Source organism: Leucoraja erinacea, chromosome 22 (genome assembly GCF_028641065.1).
Source record: "Leucoraja erinacea ecotype New England chromosome 22, Leri_hhj_1, whole genome shotgun sequence".
Taxonomy (NCBI): domain Eukaryota; kingdom Metazoa; phylum Chordata; class Chondrichthyes; order Rajiformes; family Rajidae; genus Leucoraja; species Leucoraja erinaceus.
The window spans coordinates 11067045-11089757 of NC_073398.1; the positions used below are offsets into that span (position 1 = coordinate 11067045).

The 22713-nt window shown below is 42.0% G+C and overlaps 1 protein-coding gene across 1 annotated transcript in view; it reads right to left on the bottom strand.

Annotated features, from left to right (window-relative positions):
• The window catches only part of LOC129708036 (potassium voltage-gated channel subfamily A member 3-like), a 109342-nt gene extending 87076 nt beyond the window's left edge, over positions 1-22266 (bottom strand). The window contains exon 1 of the mRNA XM_055653578.1: positions 19334-22266. Within this exon, the coding sequence (XP_055509553.1) occupies positions 20740-22266 (1527 nt within the window). The 3' untranslated portion in view covers positions 19334-20739. The remainder of the gene's footprint in view (positions 1-19333) is intronic.
• Between the last annotated feature and the right edge of the window lie 447 nt (positions 22267-22713).

A 22713-nucleotide genomic window follows, 5' to 3' on the forward strand; every position in this document is an offset into this window, starting at 1 on the left:
AAACCAAGTCTATCCAGGTGCCAACTTGGCGGTAAGGCACCATCTATGGAGGGAATAGATAGGCAACTTTTCAAGTCGGGACCTTTCTTCAGATCAATTCAGTCCAATCGGTTTGAAGAAGGGTCCTGATCCAAAAGAACATCTATCCATTTCTTCCACAGATGCTGCCTGACCTGCTGAATTATTCTGGCATTTTGTGTTTTGCTCAAACTCCATTATCTGTAGTTCTTTGTGCCAATATTTTATTATTGCTATTACTAGCTTAAAAATACTTCAAAAATGTACAGAGCAATTTGCATCATTGGCTTTCCAGAAGTTGGGTCATTCGTAACCTAAGGAGTGCCTGTGAACTATATGTATATGCAGCTTTGATTTATTCTATATTGACAAGGCTATTCCGCAGAAACATGATTTTACCGGGTTCTGTGCAAAACAAAGCATTTCACTGTACCTACAGTAGGTACATGTGACAATAAAGTATCGTTGAATCATTGAATCATTCATATGAAAACAAAATTGCAATGGAATATATGTTATTCATTGATCTCTATGTGAATTCACTTCAGACTCTGAAAACTATATTCACTATTGGAACAGTACTTTGGACATATGAAGTATGAAGTTTGGGCAAATTGATGCAACGTTAACAATTGTCAGAGAGGTGTACACAACTGTCATTATGCAAAATGAAGAAAGGTTCTCGGTGATGTTGTTAGATCAGAGCTTGAGGGCAATGCACTTGGATTCAGAGCAGTTCGAGCTGCATCCTACATCTGATCAGGTGCACATATATCATCTCCCGAATTAACGACTAATATAAGGGCCTCATTGTCCTCTCCCATGTCTTCTAAACCCCCCTCCTCACCGATATTTCCTGAAACCTGCAGGATGGTAGCGGTCAAATGAATCCCTCTTTGTCAGATCCCCACGAATCAATAAATTACATTCCCATTGGCCGAACATGGTAGCCTCCCACATATAGCAACGGGAAGGACCTAATGACCCCTGAGGGGCTTTATCTCAATGCTTCCCTTCAATGCTAGCCTCCTCAATTGAGCTGTTTAAGAAGGAACTGCAGGTGCTGGAAAATCGAAGGTAGACAAAAATGCTGGAGAAACTCAGCGGGTGAGGCAACATCTATGGAGCAAAAGAAATAGGCGATGTTTCGGGTCGAGACCCTTCTTCCAAAGGATCTCCTGCGAACCTGTGCGTCTTTCCGAAGAAGGGTCTCGACCCGAAAGGTCGCCTATTTCCTTCGCTCCATAGATGCTGCCGCACCGGCTGAGTTTCTCCCAACATTTTCGTCTACCTTCCTCAATAGAGCTGTTGCCTGCAATGGAGCTTTGCATGAATCTGTGGGTACTATCTTTGGCTCCCATCTCCCCAAACACTCAGAATCACCAGTAGGCACACCACTGCTGATTAAAACCATCATTAGGAGCCTGCTACGGATATATACTCACCATTAATTCAACAGACAAGACAAGGTCATAGCAAGCTGGAGGATATAGACATAAAATCCACCTCAAATATCTAACAGCATTTGATAATGATAAGAAGCTACAGAAACCTGGCACATGTACTGTGTAGCATGTTCTGAACAAGATAATTCATTCTTCACTGTGCAATCACCTTAGTAGCCATATGAACTCAGAAGGTAGGACAGAGGAGTGAAAAGAGTAGGAGGTGAGAAATGATGGATGTTTCTGTACATGGTCTAAATTGTTTATGCTCAATGGAAGGTTTATAGCTGAATTAGTTATCTCACCTAGTAAAAAGAAGCTAGACTTTAAACGTTAAAGGTACAGTGGTGGAAAATGTCCTTTGGCCCAATGTGTCTGCGCCGACCAGCGATCGCCCCGTACACTAGCACAATCCTACATACCAGGTACAGTTTATAATTTCCAGAAGCCAATTAACCTACAAACCTCTGCGTCTTTGGAATGTATGAGGAAACAGGAGCACCCGGGGAAAACCCACATGGTCACAGAGAGAATGTGCAGAACTGTGCCGCCTGGAAAAAGGAATCTACTTACAATAGACAATAGCCAATAGGTGCAGGAGTAGGCTGCACTCCCTCAATAGCAAGAATGTCCTTCCTCAAATTTGGAGACCAAAACTGCACACAATACTCCAGGTGTGGTCTCACTAGGGCCCTGTACAACTGCAGAAGGACCTCTTTGCTCCTAAACTCAACTCTTCTTGGTATGAAGGCCGACATGCCATTTGCTTTCTTCGCTGCCTGCTGTACCTGCATGCTTACTTTCAGTGGCTGATATCCTGTTACAACTAATATCCTTGGCTCTGCGGTGATGGGAAAGTCAGCCATCCAACCCCAATCTTGGAAAGTGGCTGCTACCAAATGGTGAAATTGGACCTCCAATGAGAGCAGGACCGAGCTGGCATGTAACACCCTCCATCCACATCTGAACGACTCATTAATGCCCTTTGTCAGGCCTAAAGTGAGAGAAATGGCCACTGTGATGATGGTGCAGGACAGCTGGTACCCACACACAGACTCACCAACCCTGGACAGGGACGGGTGGGGGGGGGGGGATGTAACCACAAACAAGATGGCCAAGGAAAAAGCAGGAAAACCAGGAAGGAACAGGATTAAAAAAGAGGATATTTCTAATAATGTCATGATTCTGCAGCATGGAATGATGCGACCATGAGTCTATTTATAGGATAGAAATAGGAACTTTGGTTTAATTTCCTGTTTGCTTACTAGATCATAAAATTAGAGCACCCAAGTAGGCCACTGGGCATTGAACCAGTGCCAGCATTACCTCGAATCGGAAATGTTCATTCACTCCTGTCCACCAGTACTGTCCCCCGCACTTCTCAGCTTCATATAGTGCAACAATTGGTTGTGAAATGATGTTACAGATCTTACCTCAGCAACCTTTAATTCCTAATAACTTTCTACTTAAAAATAACCAAATATGCTAACTTCCTTCAGTCTTCATAAAATCATAAGAGATAGGGTTAGAATTAGGCCATTCGGTCCATCAAGTCTACTCCTCCATTCAATCACGGCTGATCTAACGCCCTCCCAACGCCATTCTCCTGCCTCCTCCACATTGTCCCTGACGCCTGTACTAATCAAGAAGATCAAGAAGTTCCTAAATAACTTACAATAATGGAATGGTCAATCTGTGAATATAGCCCGCATCAGCTGCCCTTTAAAAAAAACTGCTTTACTTTTAAATCATTCACCAGTTCATGAGGAAATCACTCCATGTGGGAGCCAAACAATGCTCGACTGAAGCTCACATACAGCCCGAGGTGTTCTGGCAACATGTTGTGAAGGATATTTATGCATTTAGCACTTATGCACCCCTAAAGTAAGCAGATAATGCTGACATTCATTATCTAGTGTGGTATTAAGTTCAATGGTGCTAAAGTAAGGCTCCCTGCTACAGCCGACATTATCCGATACATTTGTACAGCTGAATTTGCACTTAGCTGCTTGAAGGACTCTTAACAGCAAGTAGGGTGATCATCAGCTATTTTCAGGATAGTTCTTGATAGATTTCTAGCGGCTATTAGAGCCATAGTCATAGAATGATACAGTGTGGAAACAGGCTCTTCGGCCCAATTTGCCCACACCGGCCAACATGTGCCAGCTACACTAGCATTTGGTCCATATCCCTCCAAACCTTTCTTGTATATATACCTGTCTAACTGCTTCTTAAATGTTGGGATAGTCCATGCCTCAACTACCTCCTCTGGCAGCTTATTCCATACATCCACCACCCTTTGTGTGAAAAAGGGTAGCAATGCGATAAGTTGTCTTCTGAAGTTCTTTGAAATTGCTTCTCTACAGGGAAGCATGTGTCAGATACTGACAGATATCCATCATCCAGGTTACTGCACAGACCAGTTGCTTCCAGACATGAGTGTATAAGAGGACAATTACTTGACCAATGGCATGACTGGGAAAATAAGGAGAAGGAAGGCAGAGCAGGAGCCCCAGGCAACGGGGCACAGATAGGACCACTGGGAAGGATGCCACACTCATCCCAGCGAGTTCAAGAGATGGGGTAACTCAGCGGGTCCACCATTTCTGGAGAACATGGTTAGGACTGGAGAACATGGATGTTTCGGGTCGAGACCCTACTTCATGAGTTTGAAGAATCTATTCCTTTTTTCTAGAGTTTCTGCCTGACCCGCTGAGTTACTCCAGCTTTTGTGTCTAGCTTCAGTGTAAACCAGCATCTGTAGTTCCTTCCTATACATGGATAGGTGATGTTTTGGGTTTGGACACTGTAGCAGGGGGGAGAAACCCAGAAGAAAGGTGTGGAGCGGGACAAAGCCTGGCAAGTAATTTAGATACAATGCAGAAACAGATACAGATACGATGGATACAGATGTTCAAGAAGCAATTCTAGTTTCTGGAACCTTAATGAGAAATAACATTTGGATATATGTCCTACTCCAGGAATTCTAGCATGAACCTGGTGGTATTTGCAACATGTCATAGTTTGCCACCAATTATTTGATACAGGAAATTGTAGGATAAATTTTAAATCAGTTAAAACATTATTTTCTATATTTAATTCTTCATTGCTATGGAACAACATCAGTTTGATCACAATACTTCCTGAGGATTGCAGCTTACGGACATAAGATAATAGCAGCAGGAGATGGTTACTTGGTCAGTCCCATCATTCAGTAAGACGATGGCTGGCGTATCCCAGGCCTTGCTTCATACATCTGTAAATACAGTCTGCAGGGACATTGAAGCAAGAGATCAGAGGGTGAGGGTGCGGTTGGTAGTGAGCTTGAGAGCAGAGTTCAGAGGGCAAGAATGGTACTGAGTTTGAGGGCAGGGTTCAGAGACAGCGGGTGGTCCTGAGTTTGAGGGCAGCACAGTCATTATTTTGGATTCTACTTGAGCTTTGCAATGGTCTCAGGATAGCTCAGTTAGTTATTTCTTCTACACTTGATTGGAGTGTGGCTTCCTGTGAAACCGGGGTGAAGAAGGGTTTTAGAACCACTGCTTTTACCAGATATCGTTCTACTGGTTCTTGGTCATTTCTCACCTGATGAACATTGAGCGACATCTCTTGTTGCAAGGTTATGTATGGCATTTCTGGACTGCATATTTTATTTTAGTTTAGTTTAGAGATATAGCGCAGAAATAGCCCCTTCGGCCCCCTGGGTCCTTGCCGACCAGCGATCCCGCATATTAGCAAATATCCTACACACACTAGGGACAATTTTTACATTTACCAAGCCAATTAACCTGCAAACCTGTACATCTTTGGAGTGTGGGAGGAAACCGCAGATCTCTGAAAAATCCACGCAGGTCACGGGAAGAATGTGCAAGCTCCGTAGCCAGGATTGAACCCGGGTCACCGGCGCTGCAAGTGCTGGAAGGCAGCAACCGTACTGGTGTGCTACTGCGCCACCCCTTGCCAGGGAGCTCGCTGAAACATCACTTAATTCCTCCATATAGACATGAATGGTTGTATTATTTCCCATGATAAACAGATGTGAAGAATTGGCCCCAGCATGTTGGCCAGTCGACAAGCCTTGTGAAGAGACCTTTTTACTCTTTAAACAGCATCTATTATTCAGGCAAGAGGCAAAGCTTAGGCATGAAACGGATTCAAAATGTTTTGTATTATGAGTCAGGGCTGGCTTTTGATTTTTGATGATAGCGTGCAGAAACACCGGCCGCTAGTTTTACATCTTTGTGGATCTTTGTTTCCTCTGACTTGAGTTGAGCAGATATGAAAGGGGCCATCGGTTGGTCAATCTGTTTTACACTATTGTACCAAATTCCGCTCATGTGGTCTACTTTACATGGGTAAAATGATGGCATTCATTTCTGCATCCCACCAAATTACGGAAGAGATATCCCCATTTAAAAAAATATTAACATTCAAATCTGGAATAGCCTATAGTAATGGATTTCCAGGAATTTCAAATTAATTATTGACAAACTAAAATTGTAATAAATGGGAGAATTAACATTTGTAATAATTAATGCCTAAGTAGCTAGATGGTTTCAATTAAATTTAATTGGGCAGTAATAAATATGTGAATACATTTATCAAAAGAAAGCATAATTAACTTGTATCATGATTTTCCATTACTTTTATTTGGTTACTATGGAGATGATACAGTGACCTTGGAATGAGTAATCTTTAAAGTTACCACAATTTAGACTTCAGCTTTCATTTCCAGAAATAATGTTCTCATTTCCTAATGTGTGAGAATTTGATTTAGACATGAAGACAACTGCTGCATTATTATTATTCAACATTTGTTTTAAAAGTCATAACCTTAACCATTGATTCAGTCATTCTCAAATTTCAATAATAAGCAACGTGTTTATATTGAAGTATTATCATTCAATATCATCTGGTAAAACCATGCACCGTTTGAGAATTGTAATTGCTATTATTATGCGGGTACGATGGACACTAAAACCAATTATACAAATGCAATAAATTAGTAAGGAGGATAAAGCACCAAGATGTTGAGCATAGCACAATAGCAATGAGAATTGATTACTAGACTGAGAGTGAACAATAGCAAGCAGGCGCAAGGTAAGGAGAATGAATATAATGCTTTTGCAGAGAAAGTAATACATCAAGAAGGTGCAATAAATACAAAAACATCAACAAATAATTTTTACGCTTGATCCCACTGCTAAAGCACGAGTCAAAATCAGTGAATGTTGATGTTTCACAAAGAAACTATGAGTATTAACTGAAGAAAAGGCAACAGTGAGCACTGATGCTTGTTATTACTACCAGACAATTCCAAATATTCCAGGCAAACACTTTTCTACAATGGGTGAGATACAAGGTCCTCAAAGCACTAAATTGGGGGATTTGTATCATAGAAACATAGAAATTAGGTGCAGGAGTAGGCCATTCGGCCCTTCGAGCCTGCACCGCCATTCAATATGATCATGGCTGATCATCCAACTCAGTATCCCGTACCTGCCTTCTCTCCATACCCTCTGATCCCCTTAGCCACATCTAACTCCCTCTTAAATATAGCCAATGAAGCCAATGAACTGGTCTCGACTACATTTGATCATTTGTATCTACATTTGATCATTTGTAACACAGAAGGGAAAATTCATACAATATGATTAACAACCCTTTCAGAATAGGTCTACATTGGCCCAAAGTTCTAGAAAGATTTACATACGTTAAAGGTACAAAGATTAAGATTGAGCACTTAGATGAGATACAACGTGCATTCCCTGATGGACAATGAATGCTTATAACTCAATTTTAAGAATGATTCATGATGTAAAATTATGGCAGATTATGTAAAACTCTGCTCCTGAGAATGGGTCCTGGAAATCTGTTTGGGTTAAGGTACAGGCTGCTTTGTTCTGTAATGCCCCTGTCCCACTTAGGAAACCTGAATGGAAACCTCTGGAGACTTTGCGTCCCACCCAAGGTTTCCGTGCAGTTCCCGGAGGTTCCCGGAGGTTTTTGTCAGTCTCCCTACCTGCTTCCACTACCTGCAACCTCCGGCAACCACCTGCAAGCTCCGGGAACCGCACGGAAACCTTGGGTGGGGCGCAAAGTCTCCAGAGGTTTCCGTTCAGGTTTCCTAAGTGGGACAGGGGCATTAACTCACCATCACTAAGGTTGGCGACAGCAAGAGAAGGTCCAACCCTCACTGCACCATAAAGAATAAAAAGAGAAAGAAATGTGCCCATGGGGACAGCACCAAATACAGTAATCATTATTGTGCAGTCACCTGTCAAACAACCTGGTTGATAATTAGTCTTTTGAAGCCATTGGGACTGAATGTACTCATGGAGTTTAGCATAGATCCACACCAATATCTCAAAATCATCCAAAATAACAGGCAATGAGAGTTATTTTATATATTCCCTTTTAATGTATCTACATGAATCATGCCTTTATTTTTTTTACTGACTATGCCTTCATTAAAAGGGCCACTTATGTGTTCATTTAAATGATAATTTAAGTAGGGCAAAACCTTGGCTGCTTTCATGGTACTTATGTATAATGGGCAGCTGAAGTTTGTCCTTCACTGTGAGGTCTACATTTAATAGACTGTGCTTAAAAGAGAGTGCAGGGAGATAGTCGTGACTGAAATTGGTGACACTGGGAATTTAACATTGATGAAAAGGATGTTCTTGTATTACAATATTATCGTGATAACTAATTGAGCAACAGATAGAAGGCCATACTAAAACATATATGTAAATAAAATATAATGATGGGACAACTGAGACCTACAGCCTGTGTTGTGTAGTTACTCCAAGATTCTTCCTGCATCTGAATGACCAAAAAGTAGGAATACCTCCAGTTGCTCACACTCAGGTTCAGAGCTTTTAAAGGACTGACTAGGTATATTGTATACTGCAATATTACATGTTTCAAGACACATTGCAGCAATACTAAGAATGAAAGGCTGGTTATGTGGAAAGATCAGAGGCTGTTTTTTGTTCAAGTTAGACCTTTTTATTTTATTTTAATTTTATTATTTATTTTGAACAAAATAAAAGAATAAAAAGCAAGTGTGAAACAGCATACAAAAAAGGAAACAAAAATATTTATAAAGTGTCATAAACAATATCTATAAATAAATTAAATCGTATGTGTCCGAAAAGGAGCAGGAAGAAGCCAAAGCTTATTAATTCCCACCCCTTATTCAACTGCTTGTAATTATCTTATACAAATTTAGCAGCTATATGTACACCATATGTACACCAGCCACTATATGTACACCAAATTATTTACATTTAAACACTAATCAAATATTTACAAAGCCATACAGAAAAGAAAAAAACCCTCATATACTATATACATACAACCCCACTCTATAATCACCCTTCCCAATACAATCAGTATAACAAATATCCCACTCACAATCACCTATCCTCATCCCAATATCCTTTTAAACAAGTGTTTTTGTACATCTTTTTAAACTGAATTATGCTTGTGCTAAATTGTATCTCCTGTTCCAGACCATTCCACAAATTCACACCACAGATTGCTATGCACATACTTTTAAGAGTTGTTCTGACATTGAGTTTTTTTTAATTATGTTCCCCTCTCAAATTATACCCACCCTGTCTTTCCATAAACAGTTTTTGTATATTTCTTGGAAGTAAATTATTTCTTGCTTTGCATATGATTTGCGTAGTCTTAAATTTAACCAGATCAGTGAACTTCAGTGTATGTGACTTTAAGAATAATAAATTGGTATGTTCAAGATATCCAACGTTATTGATAATTCTTATTGCTCTTTTTTGTAATGTGCATAACGGCCTTAAACTAGCTTTGGACCTTAAACGTTAGAGATGCAGTGTGGAAACAGGCCCTTCGGCCCACAGAGTCTGCGCCGACCAGCGATCATCCCAAACACAAATACAATCATACACATGAGGGACAATTTACAATTTTTACCAGTGTCAATAACCTGCAAACCTGTACATCGTTGGAGTGTGCAGCAAACCGGAACACCCAGAGAAAACCCACACGGTCACAGGGAGACCATGTAAACTCTGTAAAGACAGCACTTGTAGTCAGGATCAAACCTGCATCTCTAGTGCTGTAAGGCAGCAGCTCTACCACTGCGCGACTGGTTCAAAGCATGAACATCTTTGAGCGTGTACATGAAGCAGAATGTAGAAATAAGGAATTGCAGATGCTGGTTTACAAAAAAATGACACAGTCCTGGAGTAACTCAATGGATCAGGGAGCATCTCCGGAGAACATAGGCCGGTGACATTTTAGGAAGGGGACCCTTCCTCAGACGTAAAGCAAAATAATTTTCAAGATCAGATTGGTCACCACCAAAGGAATCACATTTATGGATATCATTCAAATAATCTGAGAGAAATGAGGAAACTACTGTGCTACTTTATGAGAGTGTTCTCCATTTAACTCTTTAATTGGGTGTGGGGGCAGAAGTCATTATAATTTTCAAAGAGAACTAGCATTTGTAGGGGGAAACAAAGCAAGGCTTTAGAGATAGAGCAGGACATTGGGTGTAGTCAGATCATTCTATCAAAGGAATTTTACAATTAAATGCATCAGTAAACAAGGTGAAAACTCTAAAGGATACCAATGATTTTTGAAGATAGACGAAAAATGCTGGAGTAACTCAGTGGGACAGGCAGCATCTCCGGAGAGAAGAAAAGGTGACGTTTCAGATCGAGACACTTCTTCAGTCTGAAGGGTCTCGACCCGAAATGTCACCCATTCCTACTCTCCAGAGATGCTGCCTGGCCCGCTGAGTTACTCCAGCATTTTGCGTCTATCTTCAATTTAAACCAGCATCCTGCACCAATGATTTTTGATATGCACAAATGATATCCTAAAACATAAGAACTGAATATTTGATTTTGGAAGCATCCAACTTTTAGAACTTTCAACCCAATAACCTAATTTCCCAAAACCTGCTTATCCTAGAGCAACATTGAAAAACCAAAGGTCCGTGTGCTACCAAAGCCTGGACTAAACTAACCTCAGCTTACTCCTTATGTTTAGTGTCCAGCACCCAAACCAATCCAGGAGTTAACAACAGAACGAAAGCAAAGTATAGAGTGAACATTAAATTGTTAAATTAACATTTCTTGTACAGTTATTCTAAACACCCCAATTAAAATGAACTATTTGAATATTCTACAGAACAAATTATAAGATCCTCAACAATAACCAAAATCAACATCCTTTCATTTGTTTGATTGCTGTTTCAAATCAAATTAAAATTAAAATCTAAAAGCAAAGCTGAATATATGATTAATATGGATGTAAAAATCAGAGCACAAGACAAAACCAGCCTGTTAAACAGAGAGTAACAGTTTCGGGAGACAGCAAAGTGGGTTGTGGTAGACAGTGAGTTCTGGGGAATTAATGCTGGCAGGGAAGGAGATGGTAGATAAATTAAGCAGGTATTTCACATCAGTCCTCACCTCAGAGGAAATATGTAGTATCCCATAAACAATTGTAAATTAAAAATTGGAAGGGGTGGAGAGATTCACCAAGGAAGTGGTGCTGAGCATACTATCAGAAATGCACGTTCCTTGTCCCCAGGTCCTGAAGGACTATTCCATTCTATTACTCTGGAATGGTATCTCAGTATGGTGGATCATTTCCCACACTCACTTGAGGCCACCAAGCCAAGGATTTTACTGTTTAATTGGGGCCTCATTATATGCTTGTTAATGACCTTGGAACTGCCCGCCTCCGTCAATGTTACATCAAGAAACGATAAAGACTTTGGATTTAGGATCCGGGCAATTCCCAAATATTCGGCAAGCAACTCAGTGTCTCCCCACATCTTTCCCAGTGTAATCAAAAGAATTCAGTGACTAACAAGACGTGTAGGGATTTGGAAACTACTTTCACTGCAAGATCGACTGAAAATGTTATGTGTATTTGCAGCAGCAAGCGAGTTTACAATGAAGTACAAATATTAGAATGGACAGGCACATAGTGCTGGAGTAACTCAGCGGGTCAGGCAGAGATGGGGGGGAAAGAAAGCTTGAGGAGTTCCTCCCACCCCAGCATCATTCTGAAGAAGGGTCACGACCAGAAACGCCACCTCGATGCTGCCTGAGCCGCTGTTAGCATTTTGGTAACCAGATCATCTGCATTTCGAATGATATTCCTCTATTCGCTATTATAACGCCTGATAAATTAGTGCAAAAGTAGGTTTATTTATTAATTTATCTTGCTTAGAATTGCAAGGTTTTAAATTGTGACCAATACATTTTTGCAGTATCTATGAACAAGACTAAAGTTTTTTTTTTTTTCCCCACGGTTGGAATGGCGCAAATGCAGGATCCCTTTGAGGTTGCTGCCTAATACAGCCATGCCACAGCAGCCACCAGAGACCCTGAGTAGTTCGATCCCGATTTAAATAGGATGAAGAATATTATAAATGGATACGGAGTTTTTTAGTGATTATTACGTTCCCCTTTACCGTGATGGTTTTGTTCATCCGATGAGGATGACGTACCAGATCAGTTGAAGGTTATTCCTCTATTGGCTATTGGCCTGAAATGTAAAAGTAGGTTTATTTTATTAATTTATCTTGCTTAGTCCCCAATAGTATTCAACAAGGGTCACGGTGGCGCAACGGTAATAAAGCAGTGCCAGAGAACCCGGGTTCGATCCCGTGCGGGTTTGTACGTTCCCCCTCGTGACCTTCGTGGGTTTTCTCCGAAGACGTACAGGTTTGTAGGTTAATTGGCTTGGTAAATGTAAAAATTGTCCCTAGTTGGTATATTAATGTGCGGGGATCGTGGGTTGGAGCGGACCCAGTGGGCCGAAGGGCCTGTTTCCGTGCTGTATCTCTAAAACTAAAACAATAAACTATTAACACATTCTAGTCTTGTTATCTTAAAAACAATAAAAGCCAAAAGAAGAATGTTCCACTGATCAAAGCTTTATATTGCCTTATACATCATGCACCATATTCCCCACGGAGAGCTCAGATGCTGCTTGCCTGTATCCGTGCAGGAGAACAATCAGCTACAACTCCTGGTTACAGCTACTTATTGGCACAAAAATAGTGCTGGAAATCTAAAGTAAATAAAGTAAAGTTCCATTCGGGGTCTGACCGTAAGTACTGACCTAATATTGTCCTTCAGAGACTTATCAACTTATCAATGGAGAAGTTCCTGTGAATTATGCTTGCATATGCTAGCTCATGATTCCCTTCATAATCTGAACAGCTCATTATACATAAAGCACTCATATTATATTTCAATATATCGTTTTGCATATAGAGCAGATGATCAAAATGTTAATGTATTCACTTCATTTAAAAATGTTCATCAATTCAAAGTTGTAAATAAAGAACACAATGTGATATAGAATTTACACGAGTTGTGAACTCAGCCGAGGATAATACAAATATGACTTCATCCTTCAATATAACCAGAAGCACTCACTGTATAAATATACAGCAGTAACACTCATGGGACATCTCCTTGTGATGGCAATGACCAGATGTCAGGGGCTGAGAAAGCAGGAAGGGAGAGGAATGGAGAATATGAGCAAATACAGGAACCATCCAGGCGAAAAACAAAATAATAAAAATGTTTAGCAAAACAAATGCAAGAATGTAATTGTCAAACTTAAGAAAAATAGGAAAGGAAGAAAAATAAATAGTATATTATAAATAGATGAGGGAAAAATTAAACAAAATGAAAATCTGATAATATTTGAAACTTGCATTGCTCATTCATGTTCAACACCTTTTTGCTCTAAATATTTACATGAGTTTTCAATGAAGATAGCCTGTTTATAATTTTTGCAGTGCAACTAACTCCCATTGAATGTGCTAGAGTACACTAATGTTGGAAGAATAATCATGGTGGTAAAAGTGATGGCAAAGACAAAGGCATGTACCAATCTCCCAAAATGTGTAGGAAGGAACTGCAGATTTATACCAAAGATAGATAGAAAAAACTGGAGTAACTCAGCGGGTCAGGCAGCATCTCTGGAGACCCGAAATGTCACCTATTCCTTTTTGCATGAGATGCTGCCTGATCTACTGAGTTATTCCAGCTATTTGTGTCTAACAATCTCCTAATCTTTGTGAGGATGAATATCAGTTCGTTGGAGAGCTATCTCCATTTCACTTTCAACTTTTCATCTTTTACCTATTTCTGCCCACTGCTTCAGCTCACATCTTTGACTTCTGTTTTAATCCTCAGTCTAGGCATTGGAGCAGCGTTCAGCTTGCTCCTTTTCCTATCGTTGGTAAAATCTTCAAATAAATCATCTTGCCAAAGCAGCGATTGCATCAAATGACACATTTGTAATGGCAATTTCAATTAGAGGAGTAGGCAGATATAGGAATTTAAAGTACTTGAAAACAACGTCTGATCTGAGAATGGTAAATGAGCTGCAGTTCTGCACCTGCTAAACAAATCCCTTTTCATAATCAGTCACACAGCACGGAAACAGATCATTCAGCCCCAACTCATCCAAGCCTAACACGATGCCCCATCTATACACGACCCATGTGCCTGCATTTTCCAATATCCCTTGAAACCTTTCCTATCCATGCACCTGACTTATGTCATATACATGTTGTTATTTATTATACCTGCCTCAACTACCTCTGCTGACAGCTCTTTCTTTGTACCAAAGTTTCAAAGATTCACCACCCTCTGAGTGAGGACATTTCTTTCTGTTTTAGGTACACAAAAAAGCTGGAGAAACTCAGCGGGTGCAGCAACATCTATGGAGCGAAGGAAATAGGCAACGTTTCGGCCCGAAACGTTGCCTATTTCCTTTGCTCCATAGATGCTGCTGCATCCGCTGAGTTTCTTCAGCTTTTTTGTGTACCTAAGATTTTCCAGCATCTGCAATTCCTTCTTAAACTCATTTTGTTTTAGTCCTGAATCGCTTATTGTGAGATTCCCACTACTGCCAGGTGAAACACTGTCTCAATTTAAGAAGAATTTTGTATGTTTAAATGAGGTCGGCCCCCATTTATCTAAACTCAAGACAGTATACCAGCCCACTGTGGAGGTTGCTGGAAGGGGAATTCACAGTAGGAATTCTGGCTGGCCATTTGTTCCACCTGACGAGTATGGCTAAAATTCCTGGGAGCGAGATGTGGAAAAAGACATAAATCATAGCTTGCAACCTTACTTGGCTACTTTGAAACAGGCATTGGCCATCAACAGGTGTTACAGAGAAGATTGCAGAGTCGATAAGACAAGGACTAGAAGCCCAAGGGGTTTGTTAGTGGGATCAATTACAGCAAATTCCAACAGTCTGTGAATACTGGCCCAAACTGTCTTTAGTTTAGAAGAATGAGATTGCCCCTGCGGCGAGACTTCAGCTGCATGTGGAGCTAATGTTTTGTTTGGCTTTCATATTTTACAACAAAATAAAACATTTTTTTTGGTTCTATGACACCTTTATATATAATCACCCCAAGGCACCCACAAAGTTTGTTTATCAAACAACCAGTCACATAAAACCACATTAGGGCAGATAGCCACACATTGGTCAAAGAGGTAAACCTCTAAAAACGAGAAGTTTAGGGAGGTAATTCCAGTGTAGAAACAAGGAACTGCAGATGCAGGTTTACAAAAGAAGGTACAAAGCACTGGAGTAACTCAGCAGGTCAGGCAGCATCTCTGCAAGACATGGATAGGTGATGCTTTGGGTCAGTACCCTTCTTTAGACTAGCGAAACAGTCTGAAGGGTCCCAATCCGAAACACTCACACAGAGTAAGTCAGCAAGACCAGCCAGGAGGGTTTTACCAAGATCAGGTCTGGAGATAACATGCGGACTAGGGTTTCACCAGCTAATGATAAAAAGTAGGTTGGAGCCTGGCATACATTGAAGGAGAAAATAAGCAGTTGTACTGATTGTGAAAATACACAGTTATATGTTCACCTCAGAATCAAGTATTACTAAAGTTGTAAATAGTCTGATTCAACTTCCAGTAGCAACTAGAGGAGGCTTAGAATCAGTGGCCAGAGAGCAGTGAGTGTAGAATGCTTCACCTGGACAATTACAGCCTCAGAATTTTAGGTATAATCTGCAGTCTTTCTGTCTTGTTCACTGGTATTGGGCTTTTTATTCCTCTGATCAGTAATTTGTTGTTTTTTTTACACAGAATTTTAACATGCCAAATGGTTTCATTCGGCAATTACTTTCCGGTTAGAATAACTTCTTCATAATACATTCTGCCATCTGAAACAGTGCTACACATCCCTGTAGAATTCATATCCACCACACATCTGCACATCCTGATCACATTTTCTGTAAGCCTATAAAAAGGCAATCTCTTTAAAAAGAATTTATACAGGAAGTATAATCCAACCGAGTTGGTTGTTTACCAAATACAGAAACCAGAATCTTAATAAACTCCCACTGGGTTTACTAAAGCAATTAGCAAGAGTTAAAGTAATGAAATGTACTCTGAATACTATGTATAGTCTGATCTTAGCCAATATATTGAACCCAATGTTTACTTAATAGTAATTTAACACTGTCATCTTTTAATACCATATTTTCACTTTAGCAGCAATCTAGCAGAATGTCAATTGCATTATGAAATGCTATAATCTTTATGCCTTAGAGATAAGTATAAAAGCAAAAGCAAACAAGGAAAGCGCTGTCCAGATTACAATGAATGACTTTACACAATCAGTACTAGTCATAATATGGTAGGCATTGCATGTATAGCTTTTTCAATGGACCACCCTGCTGTGAGATTATGGCATTTCCCTGTGAGTCTGATGAAATGTTATTTTAAAGAAGCCTTGACTGTCAAAGGTTTCAGTGCTGGAAAATGGAACACATTTTCCGGTTTAGGTATCCAAAAGCATCATCGAACATTCCCAAAGTTACCAATATGATTCACTAGTGCATACATTAGCCCATTTAGCCTACTTCCTGAGCAGGCCTTAACATCAGTATGCTTTGTGTTATTACACACTTTCTGTTAATATCTCACACAGTAAATTTCTCCATCTACTGCAGAGCAAATGCAAGTTTAGTAACAGACTCAGACTGTTTGCGCTGCGGACTTTAACCTTGGGGGTGAATTGGGGGAAGGTAGGTAAGAGATAGGCTCTAATTGTTTCTGTTTAATGATAACAGAGATTTGATTGTCGTATTACAGATTGTTCATTCATAAACTCCCCATGATTAACGGAAAATCTGAAGATTCAGAAGTTGCATTAAAAAGGTCCAAAATTGTGACCCTTGTAACCAAAGATGTCTGAGCTGGGTTTGGGATGCATGAATTGAACGGGCAACAACACCATCTAGCCAATTGATCTGATGGACTGATATGAGCAAAATCTTCTTCACCGAGAGAGTTGTGAATCTGTGGAATTATCTGCCACAGAAGGCAGAGTAGACCAATTCACTGGATGTTTTCAAGGGAGAGTTAGATTTAGCTCTTAGGGCTAAAGGAATTATGAGATATGGGGAAAAAACAGGAGTGGGGTACTGATTTTAGATGATCAGCCATGACCATACTGAATGGCGATGCTGGCTCGAAGGGCAGAATGGCCTACTCCTGCACCTATTTTTCTATGTTTTTGTGTTTCTAACACCATCTAGGTACTTGATCTACTTGTTAACAAATATTTTGAAGCTATATGTTGACATGGAACATTCTACATATAATTTTGTTTTGAATTAAAATTTAATTTGGGGGATAAAACACATCAATTGCTCTAAATAAATAAATTGTATCAATTAATAAACCATCAGCAACATTTTAAAGACAAATATTGACAAATAATGAAATCCAGTTGAATTCAGCACATCAGTAATGAAAAGTATATTTAATAAATGTGTCTGGAATATGTAACAACGGAACACAAACTTACAATCTAGATTGACTGGAAATTGGGATATAACTTCCAAATCATAAAGAAATTACAACATTGCTCTGGCAGCAGCCATGTCAGCAGTGCGTCAGTTTTTTTCAACCTTTTTTTATTTTTTAGTATGTTTTAAAGTATGTATTTAATGTTCCTTCGTGTGTTTTGTGTGGGGGGTGGTGTGGGGGGGTAAGGGGGAAACCGCTTTGGTCGCCTCCTCCATGGAGAGGCGAGTTTTTCCAGGTCGCCTCCCCCGTGGCCTAACATCAAGGATCGGCGCGGCCTTTCCCGGAGACACGCCCGGGGCTTCAGCGGCGGGCGCAGCGTGGACTCTCGTTGTGGAGCGGGTGAGCCCTCGCTGGGGCTCGCTGGAGGGCAGCGCTCCGTATCGCTGGCCCGGGGCTGCCGGCAGCCTGAAGCCGCGGTCTGCAGAGTTCCAGCTGGCGCGGCGTCTACAGCCCGGGATCCCTCGTGGGGGACCCGGGGGAAGAAGAAGCCATCACTGCCGGCCCGCGGCCAACTTCTACCGCGGGTCCGGCATGGACTCACCATCACCCCTGGAGGGGAGCTTCGACCGCCGGCCCTGCAGTCTACGGTGCTTCTGGCTGCGGCAGAGTCTTTAAATCTCGACCGATCGGCCTACACCATCTTAAAGCCGCGGTCTCCGGTGAGGAAGAGCCGATCCTGGACTGACTCTGGACTCTGGTCCTGCCCACGGGGGGGAAATGGAGGAGGACTGGCCAAATGTTGTGCCTTCCACCACAGTGATGAATGCTGTGGTGGATGTTTGTGTTAGTTTTATTGTGGTTGTGTGTTCTTTATTATTGTACTGCTGCTGACAACCCAAATTTCCACCGACCCTGGTTGTGTGGCAATAAATTATATCTTATCTTATCTTATCTTCTTTTGATTAATATTCCAAACAAAATGTGAGGTGCGTTATTTTAAAGTTGATGTATGGTTTCAGTGAAGGACAGAAAATCTGTTCATGCTGTGACAATGATATTACAATCTCATCAGGTTCAAAGCAGCTTTGTCCTGCAATGTTTAAGTAACCTGGATCGATATGAAAGCTGAGGTAACGGATCTGAGCTTGGTGCAGAGTGGACATTTATATTAATACATTGCTGCAAGCCAAATGGGATTTAAGGGTACATACAGGGATTAGAGTTGGTGAAATCCAGAGAAAATCTTTATTATGAACCATGTATTTGGCTCATATAATTAGAAAGAAACTCCAACAACTAGGAGCTTTGATGTTTGGTGAATTTCAGTTCAGGTTAAGACAATGTTCCAAAGTTTGACTTTCTGAACACTAAGAAAGTTATTACTGGTAGTAATTGGATATTCATTCTATATCACACGTGTGTTTGTAAGTCGTTCCCAAATAGGTTTTAAGATGTTGTCACGGACCAGTTAACAAAAATCATCAATCCCATTTCTGTACATATGGCTGCAGAAAATTTCAAAAGTTAATATCAGACTCAAAGGCATTATGAACCATTTATGAACTTGACATGAAAAACCATTCATACCATGTAACCAAAACTGGAAAATAACAAAAAGGTGTTTCAGGCCCAATGCAATGCCTTTTTAATCAACAGAGGGCTACATGCAAATCAAAGGAATGTCATTCAGTAAAGGAATACCCTCTACATTGAGATCACAGTGAAGTTGGCATTACACAGTAGCTCTTTGCTGATTCTCATGACAAATCCAGTGATCATCTGCACTTTAAATGTCAAGAAAACAGCTGCAAATGCAAGGTTGTGCATACAGTGGATGTCATGCATGTAAATAGTGTAGTGAGAAATGTTTTAACTTTGTATGTTAACAATAAAGTATGTTGTATAAAATTAGTTTCTAAATTCTGTAGCTCAACGGATCTATTCACTTTTAGGGTAATCTGTTAAACAGAATCAGTTGTATTGCTTTATCTACTTATCTGCTTAAAACAAAGGTAAACTCACCAGCAAAAAATAATGTGAAAGACTCACCTTTGATCCTTCGCTTGTTACTGTGTCACTCGCACAAGTCTAGGATGTTGTCCAATTGAAGATACAGATGTTCTTGTAATCGATTCAGAATCATTTCCATCTCAGGACTTTTTGTTTCATGGATATGGGTAGTCTGAAGTCCCTGATTTACCATGTGGTCCAAAAATCAACTTTCTCAATGCATTTTCAAAAGGTAAATGAGGAGTCCCAGTAAATACCAATCCAGAATATTTTGCTGAGATTATCTAAAAGGAGCATTCCAGTTCAACGATGAAATGGTAATTTTTAGTTTTTTTCTTTATTCAATGCATTTTTTTTGTGACAACTGTTATCATTCAACAGTTAGTGGTACTTTATCTCAAGCTTCATTTGTTGTAGCCAGTTTTCTGATTTAATGTTCAGGATGAATAGGCGGACTTAAAATTAGTTTCTTACAGCAGTAATGTAAAAGTGCGTTCATTTAGGTCTTTGTACAAATGTGTAGGACGGACATCGTCCATTGAATTCCGTGGGGGTAGCACATAAAATTGGTTTGTATTTCCACAAACTGTTTTCCAACTCTACCAGGAACAAGACAGTCTAGCGCTTCGCCGATTGAGTATATTCTATACAAAAAGCTAAATTTGCTGGTCTCAGTTTCCAGTACACTGGAGCAAAATGATTATCTAAATATTCTGTTCAGTGATTAATGCATGAATATTTTATGCTTTGTTTGAAAAAATATATTGTAAATAGATGTATATGCCGTAACATCGACCAAATCCGTAACCCGTTTTTGTTTTCGTTACCAACAGATTCATAAAACGAACACCTAGATTGTTTCCCTGCTCAATTCTAGAACGGTTGCTCACAAACAAACAATAGAAACACTACTGCAAAACCCTTTCACTGCATGTATCACTCTGCATTTCGCCATCTTCTAGCTTCCCCTTTCACCTGCTACATTGTTTTGAATACTTTGAGGACATAAAGCAGAAAACCCAAGTACAAACAGTCCACAGCCTCTGTCTTCACTGCAAAGTTAAACAAAGTACTTCACGCACTTCCCTTCTGAAATAACAAATCAAAAAATACTTATGGAATTTGAAGACCACGTTTGCTTTCTATTATTTGAAGACACTGCAAATGCAACACAGAACTGTTAAATATGCAAATATTGATGGGCTCCTGGAGAAAATAGCTGGCCATCAATCTCTTCCCCCCCAAGTTAAGGCTGTAGTGCCAAGACATACACCCAATCTTCTTGATATTTTCTTTTGTAGAATAAAGTATGTTGTATAAAATTAGTTTCTCTTCCGACCCAACTAACCTAACTTTTGTAGTTTGTACAAATGATATGTCTTTAATTCAAAATAAGTCCTTCTATGGATAAAACTAATCTGTAATGTTCAAACAATTTGCTGTGACTACAAGTCTGTTTCAGTGTTGGGAATCATACAAAGTGCGTATAATGACTTCCTGATGTCCGGGGTGCTGTTGGCTTTGCAGTGTGTCCCTGGGCCATGATTCACCCCATCGCCGTTCTCTAAATGGTTGCCAATGGAGTTTCTGCTCTTCTTCAGATCTTCTGAGATGCTGCTCTCAACTTCGACTTTGTCGATAAGGTACTTGGCTTGTTCTTCATTGTCGTTCTCCCGGTGGTAGAAGTAGTTGAAGTTGGACACGATGACGGGCACGGGCAGCGCGATGGTCAACACCCCGGCGATGGCGCACATGGACCCCACGATTTTGCCCGCCACGGTGATGGGCTTCATGTCCCCATAGCCCACGGTGGTCATGGTGACCACTGCCCACCAGAAGGCGTCGGGGATGCTGGAGAAATTTGACCTGGGGTCATCGGCCTCGGCGAAGTAGACAGCGCTGGAGAAGAGGATGACCCCGATGAAGAGGAAGAAGATGAGAAGACCCAGCTCCCTCATGCTGGCCTTGAGGGTCTGGCCCAGGATCTGGAGACCCTTGGAGTGCCTGGAGAGCTTGAAGATGCGGAACACTCGGACCAGCCGGATGACCCTGAGGATGGCCAAGGACATGGCTTGTTGCCCGTTGGCTTGTTGCTCAGCCATCTCGGTGCCCAGGGTGATGAAGTAGGGGATGATGGCCACGATGTCAATGATGTTCATGATGTCCCTGGCGAAGACCGGCTTGCTGGGGCAGGAGAAGAAGCGCACCAGCAGCTCCATGGTGAACCACACCACGCAGGTGGTCTCCACGATGAAGAAGGGGTCGCTGAGGCTGTCCCCCGTCGAGCCCCTGGTTCCGTTGGCCGTGCGGTTGTAGTTGTTGTGCCTGTCGTCGCGGAACTCGGGCAGGGTCTCCAGGCAGAAGATGATGATGGAGATGACGATGACCAACACGGACACGATGGCGATGCAGCGGGCCGGGTTGGAGCTCTCGGGATACTCGAACAGGAGCCACAACTGCTTCTGGAACTCGCGGCGAGGAAGCTGCCGCTCCTTCTCCTTGATGAAGCCCTCGTCCTCCCCGAAGCGCTCCATGGCCTCGGGTCCCAGGCGGTAGAAGCGGATCTCGTCGGCGAACATGTCGATGGAGACGTTGACGGGTCTGCGGACTCGGCCGCCCGACTGGTAGAAGTAGAGGATGCCGTCGAAGCAGGGACGGCTGCGGTCGAAGAAGTACTCGTTGCGCAGCGGGTCGAAGTAGCGCAGCCGCTGCAGCGGGTCGCCCAGGAGGCTGTCCGGGAACTGGCTGAGGGTAGCGAGCCGGGTCTCGTAGCGCAGCCCCGCCACGTTAATCACCACCCGCTCGCTGCACTCGTCCGGCCGCCCCCCAGCCCCAGCCCCAGCCCCTGGCTCGCCCATGCCGCCCTCCTGCTCCCACCAGATCCCTCCTCCTCCGCCGCTGCCCGCACACCTGCCGCCCGCCGCCGCCGCCGCCGCCTCGCCCTCCTCCAACCTCAGCAAGGCGATCTCCATGCTCGACACATTAAATATTCATCGGCGGCGCCGCCTCGCTCAATCCGCCGCAGCGAATGGTCGGCAAGAGGCAGGAGAGAGGTGGGTGAGAGGGGTAGAGAGAGAGAGGGGGGGGAGGGAGAGGAGGAGGGGGAGGGGAGGAGAGGGGGGGGGGGGGGGGGGATGGAGAGAGGGAGGGGATGGAGACAGGTGGAGAGATGCGACAGGGAGAGAGAGAGACGGAGGATTGAGAACCGGCTCCCAGCCAGGACGAGACAAACTCACGGGCTATCCCAGTGCCCGGCGATGTAAACACACGAGATGAGTTTGACAGAAACCTGGTCCACTTCTCTCACTGTCTCCCGGCCAATCATCCACCCCACGTCCACGTCCTCTCCTCGACACGACACCTGTCCCGTCCCACAAGGTGCAGCCTCTCTCCCCCTTCCCGCAGCTTGAACACAGCAC